We start from the raw sequence: 19,203 nt of genomic DNA on the forward strand, positions 1-19,203 counted from the left end.
CTAATGCGGGTACATTCTCTAATCGGAAGTTTTCCCAGGAGAGGGATACTCCTAAAACCACCATTCTGTTGTCGGTTGGTTGAGTTTGGGATTCAGAAAGAGTGCCAAGGAGGGAACTGTTTGTGGATATTGTACCCTGCACCGTTGTTCCCCTTACGGCCGAGCGCTGGTGTTTCCCGCCTTCTTAGTGGGAACTAAAAGGCACTCTTTGACTGTATGAGTGCTGGCCCCGTAATACATACAGTGCCCGAGAGACTTTCGTCTAAAGCGTTCCTCGGGGGATACGGGACCGCAAGTGGCTCCTACCTGCAAAGGTTCTTCTGATGTCACCGTCTTACTGGAAGTTGTATGTCTTTCAAGCGTTGGTTGGTAGTGTTTCCCTTTTCGTTTCTCCCTATTCCTTTCCTGAAGTCTATAATCCAATTGCATTACTAAGGAGATGAATTCGCTCATGTTATGGGAACGAGGTACTTGTGAGAACTCATCTTTTAGTTCTTCGGATAGACCTCTCCGAAATATGGTCATCTGAGCATCATCTGCCCCGGTGGTGTCAGCTGCCATCTGTTTAAAACTGGTTATGTACGATAAGATATCTAGGGAACCTTGTTTGAGATCAAGTAAATGCTCTTGTGCGGCTATAGTTACTTCTTGTCTTCCAAACATGTTTTTACACTGTTGCAAATGGCTGGGTAGGATTCCAATATCGGGTTACTATTGGTCACTAATGGAGTCGCCCATGCTAAGACGGCTCCGGTCATTTGGGAAATCATATGACCTACTTTGTCCCTGTCGGTTGGGAAGAAAGCTGCCTTGAAGGCAAACTGAACGGTACAGGATTGAAGAAATTCTTTTACCTGATGGGGATTGCCATCAAATCTGCCAGAAGGGAGAGGACCCGGAGGGACTTCCGAGCTTTGAGCAGACCGACCAACCTGATTCTTTAGGGACTGGTTTTCCTGTTTAAGGAACTGTACTTCAGCTAATAGGTTTTGCATGGCTGCCACTAGTTATTGGACCTGCTGTTCCATTTCGTATCTTTGCCACCCGTGCGAGGAGGTGAGTTGTGCGTATCTATAATATCAGGCGTTGCTTGCTGTTATAACCTTGGGTTTCGCAAAGATATGCACCAATCACCTCCAAGTCTATATACCAGTGTCAAGATAAGAAATCCAACCTGTTCTTCTAGTGTAACTGCTTGTAGATTAGAGAAGTATACCCAGCGCTTTCCCACCGTGCAGATGAATCTCGCACTGTGTGAAAACTCCAGGGAAACCCTTGAGGGGAAGAAAACCCAGTGGATGGAGTTCGTGGAGAGTCAGATGTAGAGACCCAGATGGACGTCTTCCGAGGAAAGCAGGTCAAAGCCAAGTTGTCCCTGGGATGGGAAGAGTGCAGGTCCCCGAATTCATCTATAATGAGAAAGGACCGTTAGTCCGGTGAAAAGAAGAAAAAACAGATAAAAAGCAGATTGGAGGAAATCCTACCTTTTTGAAGTTCAGGTAAAGTAGGATGTATGGTTGGTAGTAGGCCAATGAAGGGAGAGGGCTGAAAACTAATATGAAAGGATAGACTCTTAATCAAGCTGTTGTCCGAAATTAAAAGGATAAAAAGAAATATGATGCAGGTCCTCGTACCGGAAGCTTTGCTGGCTGGAGGAAAGAAAGATTCTGAAAATAGCCCCGCGATCGGGTATGAATGGTGACTGGTTTGCTGAAGTTCGTGCCCACCGGGATTGCTAAATAAACAATAGAAACGGAAGTGAAAATGTGTATGTGAAGTACAGAAGTTAGGAGAAAAAGTAAGGGAAAAGGTAGTATGTTCACCTAAGCTACGAGGAGCTTGAAAGGGTTCTGATGCACAAACCTCCTAAAGGAATGACCCGGGAGGGATTCTCGAAGTGTAAGTGTTCCTAAGAGTGGGAAAAAGAGATTATAAGTCTGGGTTGGGGGGTAGAGAGTTCATAGGATTCTAGGAAAACCTAGTTGCGATACTCACTGAGCGGAGGCTCTGAAAACAGAATCAACGCGAAGCCGTCCTGCTTCGGACGCCGGAAATACTGTTCCGTGACAAATGGGCGAAGTCTGTTCAATCTCATTCTGATCCTCTAGACTGACGCCCGGTAGTGTAACGGCCATGTTGGGGGTAGTACTCTGAATGTTTGCTAAGTGACGCCAACAGCGCCATAAGGAAATGCGGCGATAAATCCTGTGAAAAGCGAAAGTTCGTAACAATAATATATTCTGGCCACATTTCTGATAATTCGGGTAACTTCAGGTTACATAATAACATCTTGCCTGACTGGTGCTTATAAAATATCTACGTATTACCATATTTATTATCTGCCAAATTATGCATAATTTGCAAGGTGTGTCTATTTAAATTTTCTATCCTTGGTGAAGCATCAGACTTAATGGCGAGATACTCTGTTCTTGCCTTTTAACTACCTTGAATAATATAATTATGCTAGCCCTGAGGCATTTGACATAGCCTTAAAGTGAAATTGTAAGCATCAGTTTAATTGAGTTACATTCGCTACTGCTCTCACAATCATCTTTCACTTGAAAATAGTCATTGGATTAACTTTCTGATTGGGAGGTACTTCAATAATATTTCATCTCTTCCAAATGGCTACAATATTAGCGTACCAATGTATGATTAAAATACACAATTGTCCTCATCACTAATGTTCACTAATGTGCATGCTACTCTAACCTTCCTTAAAACATTTATTGCAGTGTTTCTATGAATATTATTGCTCTCTTTTGTGTAAGAGCCTAATGCTAAATTAATTTAACGTATGTGCAATATTATAGTATTTTATATCTTCATACATGCTTTGAGCTATTGCTTTCAACTTTTTCAAATGAGCAGTGCTGTTTGACCACATCTTCTTCTGCAATTTCAAGACAGGCATTCTTCTCCTCATTAATTCTCACTAAGAAAATTCAGGTGGATCCGCTTACTGGTTATGGATAACATTTTGCTGCCTCTCACAGTTCCTCAAAAAAATGCTTAAATGTCATCTTCCTTTGAAGATGATTCTGTTGCTACAAACGTATCTCAACAAAATGTATTCCCCCAGTCAGAAGCTTGAAAAATGCTTCTAGAATTAGCTAACATTCACTCTTGTATCCATCAACCAGCAATCAGCGCATTTAGCCAGTTCAAAATGCTAGCCTATCAGTTAGGCATGAGATGAGTTCATCATTATTAAAAGCATAAGAGCGTTTGCCAAGTCCTGAGGATCATGCAGAAGGCCTATGATGCAAGCCGTAGAGGGTTTATCTTGAAATCACAGACAACAACCTTGAAGATAGGAATAGGAAAGGCATTTCTTTCATGGTACCCCTGGGGAAATTGAAGGAGGAAACTCAAGAGTCATGGAAAAATGGATGCCTGAAATTATTGGTCATTCAATCACTCTTCTGCTTAAAATTTAATTGCTTTAAAGTGGGAGCCACGGATCGTCGATGGGCCTCAAAGAAAGTGAACTTGGCATTGATGATCCTCGATGAAAAGGTTGGTGGTGTTGAGGCAGCAGCTTGGGTCCTGGCGGTGCTCGTCGATGATGAGTCAAAGACGTTCTGCAAGGAAGAGGTGTGCGGGGCACCTGAAAGTCGATAGTTCAGGACCGCAAAGAGTTTGTGAAGAACTTTGGCCCAGCAAGGGCGTTGAGTCGTCCGGCGTCTCTACGGTCTTTGGGTGGCAGGAAACCCACCGGTGGATGCTCCCCGGCGCGTCGCCTGCCTGGCCTTATCCGGCGGGATAAGGCGGTCCGTGGTGCGGACGAGCGCATATGGGAATCAGATGCCTTAATCAATGGAGCGTTGCGGCTCCGGTCGTTGACGGGCACGGTGTCAAGCGGTCCCCAATTCTGGGCAACATAGCTCGACGGGCCTCCAGCGGTTATAGCAAACCTGCAAACCCTGGTCGATGACGGTGGACGGGATGTCTGGTGCTTCTCTTGGTTTCTCGTTGACGGTCCCCGTCTCCGGCTGACAGTCTTCCGTAGGCTGACTTCCAGGGAGCTTCGGCGAAGGTTAGCAGTGCACAATGGTCCCTCCTAGCTTGGGAAGAGGGCGCCTAACCAGGTCCTCTCTGGATCAGTTCTTGAAGACACAACAGCTTTAAGAATGACGAAGTAGAGCAACAGCAATGCTTCTCTTCCAGCAGGGCTTCAAGGTTAAGCTTCACTTTCAATGTCAGTTTCAACTCCAGCTTCTGAACGATTTCTAGCAGTGAGAGGCCCTCATATATACTGTTGATCTCCCATTAATTCTGCTGGGTCACACTCAGGCAACCAATCACGCAGAAGGGCATTCAGGCAATCAGTCAGCCAATCAGGCGCAAAGTGCATTCAGTCCATTCTTCTCCATCCAGACACTCACAACACAGAATGTGAATTCGGACAAGTACCGTACCACGCCTTTCAACACTACACACTGCATTCATACCAGTTTCGGGCAGGGCTGTCTCAGTCATTGTGTCAAACACCAGATACTAGACATCCACAACACAGAATGCGTATTCGTCACACACTCCATTCACCCAGGTCCCACACATAGGTGTACGCACACTATATGGTGGTTGGGATGGCTCCAGTCAGTCTCGTTGGCACTTCCCCACACTACCATATATGGAACTTCCACCCAACGGCCAGTCAGGGGGAAGGGACAGAGTCAGGGCTTCCCGGGACTTCGGGAAAACCGAAGTAACAGGTGATGGAAGGCAAGAGGCCATGGGGGCCATCTTGTTTCAACCAGGAATCTATTAATTCCAATGACACGGCATGGCCATCCCAAAATGGAAGACACTCAGGGCATCTGTCAATTCAGCACAGAGCTGCCACCAGCCCGTACCCTGCTGTGTCGGCCACACACAGGTGCCCAAAAACATACACTAGGGACACTGGGTTGTACCCCCACCAATGGGTGCCATAAGGGTATCTATCCCATGGGTCTGTACACCAAACCAAAAGAGAGAGCTGCACCGCCAGGAGTCCCACATGAACTCCTGTGCAGAAAACACAACAGAACACATGATAAAAAGCAGTAAAGTACAAAGATACAGAGGGCCTGTCCCGCCGACGCATTTCCAGCATTACACTACACCCTCTCTTGTTGAGGTAGTACATGATGGCCACTTTGTTGTCTGTTATTATCAGGATATTCTTTCTCCGTACAGAGGGCAGAAAGGCCTTCAGTGCTAGTCTGATTGCCCTCAGCTCCAAAAGGTTGATGTGTAGTTTGGACCCCGATGGAGACCAACGACCGCTTATTGTGAAATCGTTGGTGTTGGCTCCCCACCCTGTGAGTGAGGCGCCTGTCACTACTGTTAACTCCCGCCATGGTTGCCAAAAAGATTTTGTTTTGAGGATATTGTCCTTGCGAGTCCACCATAGAAGATCTTGAGTCACTCTCACCGGAACTCGCAGAAGGTCTGACATCCCGTGAAAACTGTGACCATTGAGTCCTGAGGGCCCACTGAAGGGATCTCATTCTCACTCTGGCCTCTGGCACCAGAAAAATGCAGGATGCCATGAGGCCGAGCAACCTCAGAAAATCAAAGCCGGCAGATAAAGGGCATTCTGAAACTTTGTCATCATCTGCAGAACGTGGTGAGCGCCATCCTCGGGCGGCGAGGCTTTGCCCAAGGAAGTATCCAGGACTGCTCCGATAAATTGGAGCTTTTGGAGTGGAATCATTTGTGACTTCTTGTAATTGAGGGAGAAGCCCAGTTTGTGCAAGAAGAGGAAGGTCATGGCCAGATGTTCCTGAGCTCGTTCGGGTGAACTTGCCCTGATTAACCAGTCATCCGGGTAGGGGTAGACGTAAATCCCCCTTCTCCTGAGACTCGCTCCCACCACAGCCATTAGCTTGGTAAAAACCCTTGCGGCGGAGGTCAACAGAAATGGCAGAACTCGAAACTGATAGTGAGAACCGCCAATCGCGAACCTCATGTACTTCCTGTGCTTCAGATGGATCGGCACATGAAAGTAAGCATCCTGAAGGTCCAATGATACCAACCAGTCCTGGAGTTGGTGAGCCTGAAGGATCTGAGAAAGGGTTACCATCTTGAACTTGTCCTTCTTGAGGAACTTGTTCAAGTTTCGCAAGTCCAAGATAGGTCTCAGTCCTCCCTCCTTCTTTGGGATGAGAAAATAAGGGGAGTACTAACACTTGTTCCTCTCCGCTACAGGTACAGGTTCTATTGCACCTTTCTTTAGCAGGGTATAAATCTCCTGCCCAAGGAGCGGGTCTGGAATTTTGGCAGAGCTGGCTCCCGCTGGATGGTCCTGAGGCCTTTGTAGAAAAGGAAGGCAGTAACCTTGAGCTACTATTTCCAGTGCCCAAGCATCTGAAGTAATGCCCCGCCATTCGTTCAAATGCTTAGTGATTCTGCCTCCCACCGGGGTCTTGTGGGAGCAGGCCTCAGAGTGGCTTTGCAGTGGCTGCAGCAGTGCTCGAGGGGACAGTTGCCGCAGCTGGGGCTGATGTAGCACCTTTTCCTCTTCCACCATGAGGACATTTTCTTTGTTGTCCTTTCTGACTGGCCTGTCCCTTCCCTCTCCCAAATGAGGAGTAGAATCAAAATGGACGGCTCCTCCAGGAAGTGGAGTAGGAGTGCCGTTGAGGTTGTTTTATGGAGGCACTAAGTGACTTAGCCGCCGCCTTCAAGGTCTGCAGCCTTTCTAAACTCATGTCCGCCTTGCTGCCAAACAACCTCAAGCCATCAAAAGGCATATTGAGTAGTCTGGCCTGCACATCTGATGCAAAGCCTGACTTCCTCAGCCATGCAAATCTGCATAGGACTGTTCTAGACGCCATGGACCTGCTTTTGCTATCGGCAGTGTCCAGACCTGATTAAAGGCATTCCCCCATAGCCTCCTTTCCATCTCTGACGAATGCGAGAAAACCTTCCAGTTCCTTGCCCTCAGGAATGTGTTCAGCTGCTGCCATCATACAATCCCAGAGGGTGTTTGTGAACCTTGCAAGAGTGCAAGTCACGTTTGTCGACTTTAAAGCCATGCTGCCCGAAGAAAAAACCTAATGGGCCCAGGCATCAATCCCTTTGTCATCCCTATTTAGGGGAATTGATGGGTAAGTTGATTGCCTAGTGGAAGAGGTCGCCTGGGCCACTAAGCTCTCAAACGAGGGATGTTTTGAAAGGTATTCTGGATCAGATGAGGATGGCCTGTACTTTCCTACACATTTTTTAATTACAGCTGGCCCAGAATCTGGGGTTTCCCATGTGGCCCTAACCCTTTTTTGCAGAGCTGTATGAAAGGGAAGGACAGGGTCCTTTTGAGGGCCTTCATTGAGGATATCCATCAAGTCATCTTGGTCATAGTTTGGGGAATTTGTGTTCATCCCATAAATTCTATAACTCTATTCGTCAGAGTTCTGTACCCTGAGTCTGCATGATCTGCAGGGTCAGGTGTATCAAAAATCTACTTCAGGAGAAGTATCCAGGCCACTGCCCGTTTTTAAGCATTCATACAGGTCAGCCATCTTTGAATTGGGATCTATCAATTCCTCAGGGACATCTCTAGTACCAAACTGTACTCCAGCAGGAATAATGTCGTCCTCAGAGGATTGTTCCTCATTAATGGAGGACATAGATCTAAAAAAACAATCTTGTCTCGGTTGTGGATGGTACATTCTACTCGATGATGTCACAAGCATCGACCTCGGCTTTGACAAGGGAGTCGATTTTGGCACCGGAATGAAAGTTGGCCTTGATAAGGGCATCGATGGCATCAATGTTGTCGACGCTGGCTTCAACACTGTCGATGGAACCTTCAATGTCGTTGCCTTCGAGAAAGGCGTTGAGGCCATCTTCGAAACCGGCATCAAGAGCGCCTTCAATAGAGGCATCAAAGCACCTTCGACATCGACTTTGATGGCGGATGGATGCCTGCCACCATCTTGTCCGACGTTACCCCGGATTTGTGCACCGGTAGGCTTGATCTTTTTTCCTTAATGAGGTGTCAGGGAAATATACTCCGATGGCACCCTCGACGACTTATCGCCAGATCTTTCGCGTTTGGTTTCTGACCTACCTCTGTCACTTTTAGAGTGAGTTGGGGCATGGTCTTCCCGCAACTTTTTCGAAGGGGCCTGGGCCGCATTCTCAAAAATGTTCATCATTGAGGCTCTGAAGGCCTCCCATTTCTTCGGCGAATCGTGTTTTGAAGGGTAGGTGATGACCTTTGTGTCAGCTGACGAGGAAGAGGAAGAGGGAGATCGGTGTCGTCTTTTCTTAGATTTTTTTGATGAAGATGACGATTTTCTCGAGCGACTTCTCGGTCTCGATTTCCTTGACCTATGTTGTTTACTACTCGATTCTCTCGAGTTTTTCTGTTTTCTCAAAGAAGACTTCCTCCCCCATCGATAGTTTACCTCTAAACTCCTTAAGCGCTTTGTTGGTCATAGCCTGACAGGAACCGCACTCGTTGACCTGATGGTCAGGACCCAAACAACAGAGGCAAATTCGATGGGGGTCGGTGATCGACATCTTCTTCCTGCATTTCTGACATTTCTTGAAGCCAGTCTTGGGCGTTGAAGGATTTGACGAAGAAGACATTATTCGCAGAAAACTGAAGCGCTGTTTTCATGACATGAAGCGAAAGCTATCGGAAAAACGCAAACTGAAGCCAACGGGTGCGGCTCGAGCCCTTTATACTGCGGATGACGTTGACGCAGGACGGCAGCCCTCGAGGGACATCAACGCTGCGTCCTCGATTACAGCGCCCCCTGGTGAAATATTTTTTTTCCGAAGCAGCAAAGCTGAGATACTAATATCTAAGATGAGGAATACATGGGAGGACACAATCCATTCAAAATTGATGTTTTGGAATTTGTGTATTAGGGCACTTTTTGTTATGATAGCCCTGGGATCTAAGACTGAAGATGTAAAAGAAAACAGTGGGAATGCAGAAAGAGCACTAGTAGATTAACAATGATTAGCAGATTGGCGGGACAGCGGTCACATGAGCTAGGTCCACTAACACCAGCTGACCAACAGTAAAGGAAAAGAAGACTAGAGCCAACCTAAAAAGGGAAGGAAAGGGAAGGGACAGGAAACAAGAGAGCCAATATATTAGTAGTGTTTAGCAATTGGGTGGGGCAGAGGTCAACTGAAAAGGAAAAGATGAGTGGGTGGCAGCTTGAGAAGGGAGAGAAATGGACAGAGTAGACAAAATGATTACTAAGTAATTAGAAGGTGGAGACAATAAAAAAAGGAATTAACTAGCATTTACTACTTCCAATCTGCAAATCCCATACAGGTGTAAAATAAAGTGCATGTTCTGTGTCCTGTCCACGTTCCTATATCACGTTTCACCACCATGTACCACTCATTACACCTTACCATTACCTGTGATTTTATGACACCAGAATCAGGATTACTTAGATAACAGCTGTATCTTATTTTAAGGTTTCTGGGTGAAATACTTTATCAAACAAATAAATGCAACTATTAAAGGAAAAAAGACAATGTAAAGACTATAATGTCAAAATATGAACTTCTTTCCAGTTGCCTTTTATAGCTGCCAATAAGAATTACCAGAATTATTAAATAAAGCACAACAAAGCTGTATTTGATCAATAGCCATTAAAGCACAAAACAATCAAATTGCTAATTCAATTGTCATACAATTCTAACATTAACTTTAGTATTTAAAAGATTACCAATCAAGAATTAATGAAGATTTAAAATCATAATAAAATAGATACCATAATTAAAAGTATGTAATTCATTAGTAGGATTATGTTAGGGCTTCTCCCTCCAGGCTTTAAAGACAAGAGGCAACACTATATACAACATTGGCATGCAAGAAGGAACAGCAACACATATTTCACGTTAGACAGAATTCTAACACTAAAGTTGTGGAAACTGGTTTCTAAATTCTGTCACCGAACCTGGTGATAGCTTTGGCAACTGATTAAGAAGTTCTGAACTGTTCCAGCCATGCCTGTGCAGAATCGACAATGGGCAACATCAACTGTATTCCGACTACTATCTACCACTGCCAGAGGTGGAATTACAAAGCACATGTTGAGGTATAGGTTTCTCATTCTTAGTTGGAATGCTTTATCTAAAGAATTATCATAGGCAACTTGCAACTTTAAAGAAAAATAGTGCCTGGTTAGTGAGCTGGTAACTGCTTTTTTGAAAATGTTTTTTTCCTGTTTGAAGGTATAGAATTCTCTGATTTTTTAGTTTAGTAACCTTGCCATGAGATACAGATTTAACCGAAGAGATAATGCTAACTTTTTAACATGGTTTAGCCAATGACAGCTGGCTATATAATCCAAATTGCAGATATCTTCTAGATCTTCCTTTATCAAATCTAGTGCATATTTTGACTAGAGTTGAATTCAGGTCTAAGATTCAGTTAATCATTTAGAAATGTGCAATCAAACTCAGTACAAATGAGTATGTCAGAGGAGCTTGGTGGGATTGCCAGCACCGTTTCTAAAAAGCTGTTTTTAGCAGCTGCAGGTTTATACCCCTCTAATGACGCCAAAACCTACTGTAGGTTACTTGTGATTGCCTGCTTTTGATAAACTTCCAGAGCCGAGGATATAGATCTATTTCCTATGGATCATGACAATTTCAACATGGCATAAAAGATTCTAATTAAACTCATAGCACGCTTGTCCATTTCCTTCTACATCTTACTGGCATTGGGCGGCTTGTAGATATCCAGATAGGCTTTAAGGCATTACCCTTGTTTTATGCCCCTTTCATTACCCTTACTCTTAAACTGATTTTCAATGTCAGCTGGTCGCCGTGCCCTAAATATGTGTTTAATATTACCACAAGATATTAGGATCATGAACGTTGGGATAACATATCAACATCAGTCCCAAATTTTACATCATGCATAAAAATGCATCTGTTTTCTGAAGGAAACCCTGCTCATTATATAGAACGGAAAATATGAACTGATTCATAACAGTTCTGTCAGGGTTGCACCAACAGATCTTCATAAGCAGGGCTATTTATGCACATCTATCACATATTCCCCTGTCCTGAGCTAGCACATGCCAAGTCTCCCTGTGACTTTTTTCTATGGTTCACAGGCATGCCCTTAAAAACAGACTTGTTTTTACAAACCACAGTCACAGATATACCCTTCAAGAGCTCCCAAAAAGTATGCCAGACTCTCTTCCTAGGAGCTACATTTTTTATTATTTCATGCCACACGAAATGTCCCAAACACACACTCAAGGGCTATACACCACCACAGACCACACCGCGGACCAACACTTCACTGACTTGTGTCATCTAACAAAGGGTTCAAAACTGATGGGAGCTTGTAGATATTGAGCTCCTAGATAGGACCTAGAAGAGCATTGGTAGTGTGGAACCCACAGCTACCAGGAACTGGTTTTAGCTCCCCAAAACAACTGGTGCAACACATATGTGCATCTGAATTTTAACTCTGTCTTGGAAATAGACAAAGTTCTAGTTGCATCTTATTTGGAAGTTAGATTTGTTGTATTCTAAATATTAGTGACTCTTTCCGCAGCAGCAGCATAGAGAAAGAGTGAGCAAGGTTGCATCACAAGAAAAGAGAAATGGTAACAGCAGCAGATAGTAACAATTGAATAATGCAATAGCAGATCTGGGGGCACAGTTATAATGTAGCAGCAAAGACCAGTAAAGGCTAAATGAGAGGTAGCAGCAAGGTGGGAGACATGTCAGGAAAGAAATGCAAAGGAACTAAATTTGAAAAGAAAATGTGAATAGGAAAGACATGTAAAGCAACATGGCAAGAGACAGAGGATTTACAGAAACAGCAATAGAGTGCAAGAGATAGTACCAAAGCAATAGAAGGAGGGGTAAAAGGCATGTGCAGTTTACAAACATGCACACACACCTCTTCCAGAGCTAGGTCACTGTACATTTTGCTAATAGCAGTTACAGACTCTTTGTCTGTGCGGATAGCCAGTGGCATCAAGCTGCTTTCATTAAGGTCAAGACTGGATTTGCAACTGTCAAAAGAAGGCCATAAAATCACTGCTCAGCTTTTGGAGGAGCACACAAACAGACAAAAGTACAAAACAAAATGTGGAGAGCTACAAACTGCAATACAGGAAGCCCAGAACCACAATCTATTTAGATGAAGGTATTATGGGAGAACCCCTGAATCCAAAAGTCACATAAAATATACAGAAAGTGAACGTCTTCCACAATGACAAATTAGGCCAGCCCAGGATGATACAAGGAATCTTCAGCGCTGATGGTTTCGGTGTCGACGTCGACAAAGGCGTTGATGGCATTGATGGTAATGGCGCTGGTGACGTCGAGGATTCGATGGCCACCTTCGAAGATTTCGTTTTTGAGGTGTGTGGAGTCTTCCATGGCGTTGAGAACCTCGAGCGCTCGTCACGACTCCGGTGACTTTTTTTCATCATAGACCTCGAAGGCTCTCGATGGGTCTTTCTTCGACCACCCGGGCTCGAGGGCACGCGAGTGTCGGAACGGGACCGCTCTCGACCGGCTTCCAAATAAGGCACGGACAGGGGCTTGCCCTTCTCGAAAATGTCTAGCATTTTCAAACGAAATGCCTCCCCCTCTGCAGATGTAGAATGTTTGGTGGGGCACTTACATTTTCGGGGGTATTCGTCTGACAACGAAGAAGAAGATGGCGACCGATGGTGTCGTCTCCAATCATTTCATCGAGGACGACAAGTGGCAGGAGCCACTACGGGATCTCGACCTCTTTTTGTCACTCTTGTGTCGAGGCGAACGATCTTCACACTTGACAGTCGAGGACCGATCAGCTTTAGTTTTACGGCCTACATGCAACTTCCCCTTCCTTTCTTGCAGTGCTTTACCCGTCATTGCCTGACACTTCGAGCAGGAATCCATGTTGTGGCCTTCCCTCAAACACCACAGGCAAGAGCGATGCAGACCCGTGATGGACATTTTTGAATCACATTCTTTGCACTTTTTGAAACCTGTTTAAGGGGTAGTCGGATCCATGACGAAGACATATTGTAAATGATTTTTCCTATATTTGAAGAAGCTGCATAATAATAAATACTATTGGGGCATGCTGAATCTCCAAAGCAAACACGTTTGTGGAAAAACAGAACTGTGGCCAACGGGTGCCGCGCGTGCTACTTATACACCCGATTACATTACCCTCGACGGAGGCTTTCGAGGGACATCGACTGAACGCCATCGACGTATGGCACACTCTGCCGATAATTTTTGTTTCCAAAGCAGCCAAAGCTGGACGTGATTATCAAAGATGAGGAATACGTTGGAGGACACAATCCATTCCAAGGGGTCTTTTCTGGTCCTTTTCTTTTTGTAACATCGGATTTCAAATATGCACGTGTCCTGGTTTTCGGTGGTGCGCTGTCTGCCAGAGATGCAGAGTTTCTCTGCAAGGTTGATGGGTGACTTGAGGGCAACTGCCTTATAGATGATGCAAGCAAGACTTGAAGGTGATTCATGCATGCAGCAGGAGCCCATGAAGGGTGATGAATGCCGGGGTGATGTTGTATCTGTGGAGACCCTTGATGAGGCAGGCGGCCGCGTGTGGGACACTTCTCAGGGGCACAAGGGAGGATGACAGGAGACCTTTGAGGTGTGCATTGCCTGCATCCAGGTGGGATAGGACCAGTGCTTGAACGGTGGATCTAGAGCTGTCTGGAGGGAGAGAGAGCTTGACTTTTCGCAGGAGGAAGAGCTGATACCAAGCTGTCTGAGTTTTCTTGGCTATGCGTGTTTTGAAGGAAAGGTATTTGTCGATGTGGAACCCGAGGGAGTTGGTGCAGAGTTCATGGTTGGTAGCCAGGTCTGTATGTCTGGGTGTTCGGTGTTGTGGTGAGGAGTAGGAATTCAATCTTGGAGGGTTTGAGCTTCAAGTTGGCACTGGACATCCAAGACTGGATCAGCGAGCGGCAGGTTTTGAGCCTATGTATGTCCTAGATGGAGTCGATCTTGAGGTATAGCTGTGTGTCGTTGGTTTATTGGTGGATGTGAATGTTCGGTGTGGGTAGGAGGGCACCCAGCGGCTCCATTTATGGATTGAAGATCACTGGGGAGAAGATGGAACCCTGTGAGACTCTGCAGATGACAAGTAGCATTCGCGATCTAGGGGAGTTCATATGAACGAACTGCTTGCGGTTGGCGAGGTAGGACTAGAACCAGCGTAGTACAAGATTGCTGATCCCTATGCGCTGATGTTGGGTGTCTGTAAGCACCTGTCAGTCTACTGTGTCGAAAGTGGCTGAGAGGTCGAGCAGAACCAGGAGGCAAGGGTGGCTGTCGTCAAGGATGTTGAGGGTGTTGTCAACCACCTGTAGGATTGCTGTCTCCATACTGCATCTGAATCAGTATTGTTAGGTGTGGAGGAGTTTGTTGGTGTCGATGTGTTGCTGCAGTTGTGCGGCTACCGCTTTCTCAATGATCCGACCTAGGAATGGAAGATGGGTGATTGGGTGATAATTACCTAGGTTGTCAGGATCCAGAGTGGGTTTCTTTAGTAGAGGGAGGATTTGCCCTGTTTTTAGGGTTGATGGGAAGGTACCTTGAGTTAGGGAGCTGTTCATGATCTCCAAGTAGGGAAGGAGAGCTTCTGTGGGGATGGTCTTGAGGATGGATGCTGGGAAGATATCATCTGTATACGAAGTGGCTTTGAGGGTTGCCAGATTTTCTACAAGGGTATCTGTCAAGAGTGTCTTGAATGTTGTCCAGGGAGAGAGATATTGCGAGAAGGGACGTGAGGTGGGTCTGTGGATGCAGCGCTGGCATCTATGTGCTGGCGAATCTTGCTGATTTTGTCGATGACGAAGGTGTTGATGGTGGTGGATTTTGTTCTTCGATGGAGTGAGGTATGGCATATTGGGTAGCAGGTTGATGCCCTCTTGACCGCTTTGAAGAGGGCTCTGCTTTTGTTGTCAGCTTCTGCTATGGTATTCTGATAGTAGGAGACCTTGGCTGTGTTGATTAGTTGTCTGTGGTTGCCCGGTGTTCCCTGAGGAGCGTCCAGCCCAGATGCAGTTCTGGAGTGACAAAAGGTTTTCACTTGTTTCCTGATTACTCTTTTGCTGAGGTTGAGTTCTTGCGTGTACCACGATGCTCACGGTTTCAGTTTGCAGGTGTGCTGTTTCAGAGGCACATGTTGGTTGATGGAGAATGAGAGTGTGGCATTGAGTGCTTCCAGTAGAGAGTCGCAGTTCAGTTGGGGGTGTTCAGTCCATGTAAGGTGTAGGTTGGCGAGGTCTTCTGTGAGGGATTCCACTGGGAAGCTCTTGGAGGACCTGAAGGTTTGTCTGCTGGGTTTCAGCTGGGAGTGCTTGACTGGGGTGGTGGGCAGATGTTGAAAGGCACGGCTAGGTGGTGAGATCAGTCAAGCAGGTGAGGAGAGCTGTAGTGGAGGGAAGACAGTGTGGTGATGATTAGACTGAGGATGTTACCTTTTTCGTGTATTGGGTCTTTCGTGTGCTGTGTGAGGCTGAGGGTCTCCGGAAGGCTGAGGAGAGCTTCCTGCATTAGTTTTGTGGCTTGTTGCCTGGGAGGTTGAAATCGCCTAGGAAGATGATGATGGCATGCGTGAGGGACATGGTGGTGACCAGGTCAGTGAAGTCTCTGATGTAGGTGGTGTTGCGTTTGGGTGGTCTGTAGATGTGATGGAAGATGACTGTGTCCATCGGGGAGAGCAAGAAGTGGCAGGAGAGGACTTCAAAGGAGCCAATGTTGGAGACGTCAAGTCTGGTGCAGGGCTATGAGGTGTTGTATATGACTGCAAGGCCTCTGCCTCTCTTGTTTGGTTGGTTTCTGTGTTGGATGCTGTAGTCGTTGGGGAAAAGGAAATCTAGGATGTGGGTGGAGGTGGATGTCAGCCAGGTCTCGGTGATGAAGATGTCGTCAAAGTCGAGGGTAGGGATGAGGTTGGCAATATCTGCTGCATGGGTGATAGCTGAGTGGACTTTAATACCAACCCAAAAAGTACACTAAAAACATTGCTGTATTGAAATTCAGTAAGTGAGCTTCCAAGACAATGGTTTTGTTTCTACGTATGAAATCATGTTCACAGAACACATTAATGTGGTGCTGAATACTAAAGCATTCCTATTTAGAATAGCCTGCGTAAAGCAGGCCGGTAACAAGAAATCAGCACTAGCTTATCCTTTCCAAAATGCAGCATGTTTCCTGATGATGCTCATACGACTCATTACAAGATCAGCGGTGTAGCAAAAAAATGTTGGTAATTCTGTGACTGCTACTTTTTTTGTGTTAATGGAATTACTGGAACTTTACAACGCCGGCAAAGTAAGGTTTTGTCCTTTAAGCGGAGGATTTACCTGCAGCAAGATGCTGGGGTTAAAAACTCAATTTCAATGCCAAATAAAAGGAATTTTCTCTGGCAGCATTTTCACTAGCAGTCAATCAGAAAATAAATCGCATATGGAGTCCCATGGACTCCAAAAATGGGGATTAACACCATTTGACCACCAGTCATAATCTAGCTGTAATTCCGCTAGACCGAGTGGCGGTAGGCGGTAATTCCACAGAAATACAGCAAAGTTACAACCAAACTAGTTATGAGGTCCCTACTAAGGAAACAACAAAGCAAGGGACTGCTGTAAAAGATGAGACATTCTGTTATTCAGACTCACCTTCTTCACTTTCGAAGGCACTGCAGAGGCAGCTGGCCTCCTGGCCTATCCTCTCATCCAGGGACTTCTTCCCAAGACCAAAATTCCTCAAGGTGGAGAGTGAGAACCGCCTCATGTCTTTCCATGCTTGGCCGTACCTTGCAAATACTATGCCTGTAAGAGGTGAAATGAGGACAGGTAAGATCACCAGACATCACTGCAGAGCAACTAGAGGACAGCCAGAAGACAGGCAGCAGGTTTTACAATGTCACATGCGTACAACTACAGAATACGTTCAAATCAAGGATTACATTCACAAATTAGTTAATATCCAAACGTAGATGTGTGCACCAATGGGGAATTGCAGCTCTGTCCACTTCACAAACTGTACCCAGAATGACACGATTGTTGTTGTGGTAAGACATATTTAAAGTGGACACAAGCTCCTTTGCATGACTGCCGACACACAAACAAGTCGCAAATGGCCTGTGAACCGCAGGAGTGCATTGTCAAGAAGACCCTGCGTGAGACAAGATCAGTGACTCTGCAGTCTTTAAAAGCTGCCCCCCACGCTGGCTACCTAAGAGTCCCACCATCAGTGAGCATGAAGCACGAGCCAAGAGCCTGAAAGTGCGCACTGTTGCCTCACACTAGTTTAGCGGGTGTTATTTTTTATTTATTTTTTTTTATTTTTATTTTTTTTTTTATATGGTTTGTTACAAACCTTTAAAAAAGTAAGAACAGGATGCAGCTGGGAAGACTGTAAAAGGCCATCAGCCTAGAAAGCCCACAAGAAGAGTGTGTAAACGAAGATTAGGAGCAACCACCAGACTAGGGAACCCTCAAGGAGGGTGAACCAATCTGTAAGTCCCTCATATGACATAGATTTGACAATACAGTATTTTGGGTTAGTTTTACGATCGCTAAAGCTTCAAGGCTAGGTGTTTTTAAGGAAAGAACGAATTTCCCACTTAAGCTGGTTATTCACCCGCCTCTGATGGCTTCGGCTGTTGTAATTCCGAATTAGTTTCGGCCTTTAGTAGCTTCTCCATCATTGATTCTAAAAAGAAGGTTAGTTCAATTGTTAAGCTGCGATCTGCATCTTGAGAAAGTCGTATCCACCATTCTTCAGCGGACAATGAAGGCTTTGCCCTTATGAATCTTCCAAAGTGCTTTGTGCGTTCCTGTGTTAGACGGCTGCATGCCAACGTCAGATGTTTTAGCGTTTCAGTATCTTTCCCACAGAGTCGGCACATTGTAGAGATTTGATTCATGTCGTTCCGTATGTTTAGATTTTCTCTGGTTGCAAATTGGTTGAGACGATATTTCATGAATAATGCTCTGCGTTTTCTGTCTGGAAATTTGTGTAAATATGGCTGAGTTTTATTCAAAATTCTCTCGCTGTTTGGCATCAGCTTCATGATTCTGTGTTTTTTGCATGTATCACCCGTATCAATCCATTCTTGGATCCATAACAAGGATTTAACCTTGTTCAGGTTTTCTTGCAGTAGATTTCTGTCCGCTCCTATGTCGCTAAGGATTTTTTCACAGCGTTGGAGCCACATTGAGAACACCGAATTACCATGCTCTATAGCCGAGGTTTTTAGAATGTTGTATTGAATACTCGGCTTTTTAGCAGATGCTTTACGGAATTCACTTAAAGTGTTCCACGTTATCCTTCCATTAATAGACAGAAGACTCAGCTCATGTCTTATGCAGGCAGTTGGTACACCAGGCGGTAGGCACAAGACTTTTGACCAGAACGAGTGTTCCAGAGAGGCCCATAGTTCTGCTGGACATCCAAAGGCACATTCAGCTCCATGGATCAGGGCCGGTATAACTTTTGTCTTATAAAATGTTAAGACAGGTGTTAGTGAATGTTTCCCGAATTTTGAGTTAATAATGCAAGCCTGCGCTGTCAATTGTTTGCATTTTGACTTAACTTTTCCCACCCATGGGGCATCGTTTATGCTTGAGCTGAGCAGCATACCCAGGTACAGGGATTGTTTTTTTTGCTCGATTTTTTCATCGTTCATTTTCCACGTGAACTTTTTTTTTCCAATAGGATCTTTATTCTTTTGCAGATCTTGCAGGATTAAGATTTCTGATTTTTGTGTGTTTACATTTAATCCGTTTAGCTGGATGTATTTCGCTAAGATCCCGAGTTTTCGTTGTAGGCCTATTGGCGTCAAGTCCAAGAGGACAAGGTCATCTGCATACAGGAGCCAATGAAGATCTGTTCCATTTACTTTTGGAGGAAAAGTGTTTGCACCTTTGTATGCATCACCCAGGTCTGAGATGAATAGATTGAAGATAATAGAGGCCAGAGGGCACCCTTGCTTCACTCCTCGATAAGTTTTTATTGGAGCCGATAGGGTGCCGCTTTTGTCCAGCTTTATTTTTATCTCTGTGTTAGTGTGTAATGCTTTTATTGCTAAAAGTAGGCTGAGTGGACATTGCCAATCAAACATTTTTTTCCAAAGTAGCTCTCTGTCTATGCTGTCAAAGGCTTGTGATAAGTCCACAAATGCCAGATAGATCTTTTTGTTTCCTTTTATTGCCTCCATCTTGAGTA

General features: G+C 45.2%; 1 protein-coding gene across 2 annotated transcripts in view; it reads right to left on the reverse strand.

The window, feature by feature from the left end:
* LOC138581423 (cytochrome P450 2D17-like) overlaps positions 1 to 19,203 on the reverse strand; it is a 669,998-nt gene that overhangs the window by 424,037 nt on the left and 226,758 nt on the right. For both annotated transcript variants that reach the window (XM_069652740.1, XM_069652739.1), the window contains exon 3: positions 16,650 to 16,802. In XM_069652740.1, the coding sequence (XP_069508841.1) occupies positions 16,650 to 16,802 (153 nt within the window). The remainder of the gene's footprint in view (positions 1 to 16,649; positions 16,803 to 19,203) is intronic.

This window comes from Ambystoma mexicanum, chromosome 3p, assembly GCF_040938575.1.
Source record: "Ambystoma mexicanum isolate Mex_15411 chromosome 3p, UKY_AmexF1_1, whole genome shotgun sequence".
In the NCBI taxonomy this organism is placed as follows: Eukaryota; Metazoa; Chordata; class Amphibia; order Caudata; family Ambystomatidae; genus Ambystoma; species Ambystoma mexicanum.